Raw genomic sequence first — 6,000 nt, forward strand, 5'->3', positions numbered from 1 at the left:
TTCATTTGCAAATATTTTCTCCCATTCTGAGGGTTGTCTTTGGTCTTGTTTATGGTTTCCTTTGCTGTGCAAAGGCTTTTAAGTTTCATTAGGTCCCATTTGTTTATTTTGTTTTTATTTCCATTTCTCTAGGAGGTGGGTCAAAAAGGATCTTGCTGTGATTTATGTCACAGAGTGTTCTGCCTATGTTTTCCTCTAAGAGTTTTGTAGTGTCTGGCCTTACATTTAGGTCTTAAAAATATGGAACGCTTCACAATTTGCGTGTCATCCTTGTGCAGGGGCCACGGTAATCTCTGTATCGCTCCAATTTTAGTATATGTGCTGCCGAAGCAAGCACTAAAATAATAGGGCTTTTAGGATCATTGACTGCCTAGGGAAAAGACGCTACCAAGTCCTATAATATTATCAAAAATCACAAAACTGAAACCTACAAGCAAATGTGTCATTAAATTTTACAAAGACATTCGTTTGAACTGTAATTACCTGGGGAAAAAAATGAAATAACCATGTTGTTTTCTCTATTTTTAAGAGAATCAGAGTAGGGCAACTAGGTGTAAATTTACAAGCATCTTAAATGTTTATGAGTACTTCGTTTTCTCATATTTAAAATTTCTTTTGTGCTGCAAGTGTTGAAAAGCGATTATAACGCCTTAATACGTAATTCATCACCCTACAAGCTATCACCATATTTAGTGGTAGTTTCAGAAAAAAAAAAAATTATATATGCAAGGTAAGCCTAATAAAACTCATGAAAAATGTAATATCCGATTTTTAGAACCTAATGTGCTCAAGGAAGTATTTGTGCTTTTAAATTAGGAGAACTCTGTATTTAATTAGTCCTCATTTGCATACGTAATCTTTTTAATTTATTTGCACAAACACAGGACATTGTGCTCCATCAGCAGGTAATGTTCTTTATTAACTAGACTAGGAACTTCATGCACAGGAAGAAATATTCCTATCTGTGATGCAAAAGTCAGAACTACACACTGTCTTGACTTCATTCTTCAGGTTTTATGGTCACCATTCCAAGATAATAGAATACAATAATATAAAACACTTGACTAGGTAATCTGCCAATCTCCAGAAATCAGTAACTTAATATTTAATGTTTGTTTTTACGTACTGCCCAGTTACAAACTGGGTATTTATTCATGAACAAAGTAACTTACTGAAATTCAAGTACTACTAATAATGCACTAAAATTCAAACTTCAATAATTTGGATGGTGGCAGAAGTAGAACTGATTAAAAATCAGTGATTTCTTCATTGGTGGTGTCAAGTAATAACAGCCTAGATTGTGGAGAAAGTGGTGAGGACAGGCTTTAAGATGTTTGAAAGTCAACACTGTATGCTTGACAAGCTAATGACAGATCATACTTATCTACTCATTAAAGCACATGAACCAATTTTTCCTTAGGGCATTTCCAATAGACCCTGATAATCTTGCTATTGCCACTCCTTCCCCCAAATCCTAAATACATCCTAAAAAGAAAACAAGAAACTCTCATTAACTACTGTGACTAAAAAAGTACTTGTGTTTTTGCCTACTACTAAATGCTTCATGCTTAAAGTTACTTTGAAAACAAGCATATTATTAAGATACAAATACATTGCTTGAGGAGTAACTTAAGCTTTCATTTCCAAATAAATTGAGATTTACAATAATTGAGTTCATTTGGTGATTTGGAATTTGACACTACAGAATGAATCAGTGGATACTTTGCGAGGACAGATTTCACTTGGGGCTACTGTTTGGGTAGGAAGCTTGCTCTAGCTAAAGTCTTGAAGGAAGGCCCAGTGCTGTTCTTTGGTAAGTACTCTTCATGTGATGATCTATACCGAGTTACGTTTTTTTGGAAAATTTTTGGCACAACTTTACAACAGGCTAAGCACTGTGTCATATATAATTTTTTCTCCCACACGGCAAGTTAAGCAAATTGTTCAAGTCATTACATTAGATGTGCTCTATATGACAACAGGCAGATCTCCAAATGTCATCTTGATGTCCCATAATTCTTCATGACTGGGTCTGAGTATCCTATAACATTACAGAGATAACTGTCCTCACTTAGTTTTGGAATATATTTGAGTTGAGCAATGCCTATTATAGTTGCAAAATGTCATATGCATAGTACTTAGATCCCACCCCAAGTCAAATCATTAGATACATTTAAAAAAATTCTCTTTGATTGGATGACCAGTTTGTAAGGACAGTGTTTAAAGATTTACAGCATTTTTCATTATCTGCATAACTTTATCTGGCAAAAGAATGCCTATTTCTATAAGCTTTCTTATACAGCTCTTGAAAACACCCATTGGTAAATGTATTACAGCAAAGTTGTAAAATATACATTTATACTATATGTAAAATCAACTGCATGTCTTTGGCATACATGCCTGCATAAACACACTCGCTTGAGTGAGTGAACCTGAAAAGTCCACTCACAAAGAGTTTTACTCAGAGACAGTCACTGGGTAAGCTTTTAGTGATGCTGAGAGCATCTCCAGTACTTAAAGGTACATGCATGGTTTGGGTATAAAATGGACCTAAAAGCAAACCATATGCTCTTCCTGGTACTTAGCTGAAGAAGCAGAAAGCTATTACGAAGCTAGAGAAAAACATTACCACATCGTATTTCTGAGACACAGTTATGTCCGTTTTTAAAGTATGCACAAATATGGCTACATATACTGTATTTTTGATGAGAGAGTTTTATAAAAGGGAAATTTTGGTCACGCATGACTCTTCATGTAAACAAGCAAGCTTGAGAACTCTTATATCAAAGGCAATTCCACTGTATACCTGTTCTGACAGAATATAAAATAGTTTTGCAACTAATCATTTTGGGGTTAAATAAAAGACAACTAACAACAAAAATCTCTACATTATTGATTTAAACTAAAAATTATTTTGTTGGGGGTGGAGGCAAAAAAATAAGAAAACAGTTTGATCTATTTGGGGAATTTAGCTGAAGATTAATGGTCTTAAGTCTAACTAACAGAGGGAGATTTTAATTCCCAAAGCATCGTCTACCCTTTTCATTAGGAAGAACTGGATATTAACAGAAGGCACCCATTACATTTGCCTTAGGAAGAATTGTTCACGCTTATAAAATGAATTGAAAAAGGCAAAAAAGATACTATCCAAGGATTATAATAAAAAATATTCTGAAACAATTTGGTAAGTTTAAAAACCCAGCCAATAGCTAATTACTAGTGAGTACGTTCCTCCAGAAGATTAAATATTAATGAAGGAAAACAAATTTATGTAATTCGAGATCAGAAATCATGATCTTCTTGTAAGAAGTATGTTTTATTATTTTAACCTTTTATGGTTGAACACTAGCTCTAAAAAAAAAACATGAATATGTCAGCGTGGCATTTCTTTTTATTTAGTCTGAAAGCCTCCTCTTAAAAAAAAAGAGCAACATTTTCCCTCCCAGTATGGCACCTTTCTCATAACTGAGCTTTGTCCAAAATCAGAATCTGGCTCCAGAAAAAGCCAACCATCAAGATATGGTATTTTCTTACAGACTTTCTGACAAGAGAACATGACAATATTAACCAAATAAATTCAATACAAGGAAATAATGTAACTCAAAGCAAACTACTTGTTGTTTAATCTCATTTTTTGATTCTATACTAGATGACCACTATTCTTAAAGCTTAAAATAAATTGGGAATACAAGTCAAAACCAGACCCTAAAGAAAATGGAACACCGAGAACAGTGGGTTAGCAAAAGTAAACTCAACAACACACTTTAAATCAACTGGGAAAATTTTAATTAATAAGCATCAAATGTACTTTACATTGAAACTGCAATACTGAAACTGTGACATTTTAAATATTCTTCGCAAAAAAGGTTAGTGATTTTCTTTTTCCTGGGAAACATGGAGATCCAATTATGAGCATTAATGCAGAGTCTAGGTCACTGTGGTTTAGTTAATGCTAGTATCTGAAGAGATGTTCACATTTCACATCTACAATAAGGTAGACTGTGAACTACTTGTATCACTGAATTTAGCTAAAACTCCATGAGATAATTTAGAGGACTGTCAAACTTTTGAAGTGCAAACTCATAAAACTTTACATTGGGATCACTTTTTTGCTTCAACTGCACCTGACTTGAGAATACAGGTAATTTTTATTTCCTAACTCCTTGGAAAATATTTCTCCAATAAGTCTTATGTCTTCTTTATTATGGGTTGTTTTTAAGAAAGATTATTCTCTCTGTGGTTAGTTTCCCACAGTTGATAAAAATCCATCAAAAACATCATAATATATAGTTAGCAAGGAGAAGAGCTGTTTTTCTAAGGCTGCAGGAACACGAAAGAAATAGCACTTCTTATTTGTATTAGCACAAACATTTAAACCTAGTCATACTGCAGGTAAATCCAATACAGTATTCAAAAAGTCTATAAAAATGAACAAAAGATACGTATTTACTTCCATTGCTCCAAGAGTCAAACATCAGATCTGCACGAGAGTTTTACTGTAGCACTTTGCTGGTCTGATTTAAGAGTTCAAAGTCCTTTTTGCTATTTGGCCCAATAATGTTCACATCCGAGATAAATTCAGTTCAAAAAACAGAAATTAGGGCAAAGACTCCGTATAGCAAAGCACAAGGATATGCTACTAGAAGTTGCTGTCCTTCCATGGCTAATGCAGAAATAAAAATTTTGGAAGCAGAAAAACTACACCATCCAATAATTCCAGCAGTGAGAATGATTCCTACCATTCCTCTGTAGCCGACAAGGAAAAACAGGGGGAGGGGAGAGAAACAGTAGATGAGATTAGTTACATAAGAATAAGTTTTAAAAAAGCACTTAAAAATCCACATGTAGATATCCGCAGAAATAATCAAGATGTTTTTCAAATGCTGAAATGTACCTCACAGTGAATTCCATTATTTCATGTGATAAAAAGCTCATCTATAACACATCTTGCTCCTTAATCAAACACAATTTCTCAGCCTTGGCAGCACTGACATTTGGGGTGGACGCGCTTTTGCTGTGGGGGTGTATCTGTCCATCGTTAGGAAGTTACGCAGCATCCTGGCCTCCAGCCATAAAATACCAGGAGCATCCATGCCTCCCACAGTTTTTCACAACTGAAAATTGTCTCCAGACATTGCCAAGTGTCCCCCGGTTGCAAAACTAACTCCGGTGGGAAAACGCTGTTTCAGTAGAAAATACTGTGTGTAAAATTTGAATGTAAATGTATCAATCTTAACAAATGAGAAGAGTGAGGCAGGGACACTGTGAGGCCATCATCCTGCCAAATCTCTACTACCAAATAGGTGATATATACTCTTCTCCTAAACTTTCATTTTCAAAGTGTAACAAAGCTCAATCTTTGGTCGTCCAGCACTAGCCACAAGGAGGAGCTTGAACTGTTGAGAGAGCATCTGTGCACTGGCCATGAGAAGCAATTTTATTAGCTGTACTTATACCTTTATTTTTAATTTTATTTTTAATTTTTTTTTATTTTTTTCGGTACGCAGGCCTCCCACCGTTGTGGCCTCTCCCACTGCGGAGCACAGGCTCCAGACGCGCAGGCTCAGCGCCCATGGCTCACGGGCCCAGCCGCTCCGCGGCATGTGAGATCTTCCCGGACTGGGGCACGAACCCGCGTCCCCTGCGTCGGCAGGCAGATTCCCAACCACGGTGCCACCAGGGAAGCCCTATACCTTTACTTTTAACCTTACCTAAAATATTATTTTAAAATAACACATATTTAAAGCTGTGTACATCTGAGAACACGGTAGGCTAGTAACAGCCTCTTCCATAAAAAGAATGCTCCATTTTTAGTTAAAAAGCTGCTAAAGAGAGAATATGTGTTTATTATTCATCCACTTAGCATATGCCCGGTATCTTTTTTTTTTTTTTTTTTTTTGTGGTACGCAGGCCTCTCACTGTTTGTGGCCTCTCCCTTTGCGAAGCACAGGCTCCGGACGCACAGGCTCAGCGGCCATGGTTCACGGGCCCAGCCGCTCT

General features: G+C 36.0%; 1 protein-coding gene and 1 non-coding gene across 3 annotated transcripts in view; both read right to left on the minus strand.

Annotated features, from left to right (window-relative positions):
* YIPF5 (Yip1 domain family member 5) overlaps positions 1 to 6,000 on the minus strand; it is a 59,779-nt gene that overhangs the window by 41,341 nt on the left and 12,438 nt on the right. The window contains exon 6 of one of the 2 annotated variants that reach the window (XM_029218543.1): positions 3,374 to 4,746. The exons of the other annotated variant lie outside the window; for it this stretch is intronic. Within the exon in view, the coding sequence (XP_029074376.1) occupies positions 4,584 to 4,746 (163 nt within the window). The 3' untranslated portion in view covers positions 3,374 to 4,583. Of the gene's footprint in view, positions 1 to 3,373; positions 4,747 to 6,000 lie in introns of those variants that run through there. 2 annotated transcript variants of the gene reach the window in all.
* Positions 235 to 337, minus strand: LOC114893463. The gene has a single exon (XR_003792892.1). It is a non-coding gene; the product is annotated as a U6 spliceosomal RNA (small nuclear RNA).

This window comes from Monodon monoceros, unplaced genomic scaffold (assembly GCF_005190385.1).
Source record: "Monodon monoceros isolate NGI ecotype Baffin Bay Population unplaced genomic scaffold, NGI_Narwhal_1 Super_Scaffold_12, whole genome shotgun sequence".
Classification (NCBI taxonomy): domain Eukaryota; kingdom Metazoa; phylum Chordata; class Mammalia; order Artiodactyla; family Monodontidae; genus Monodon; species Monodon monoceros.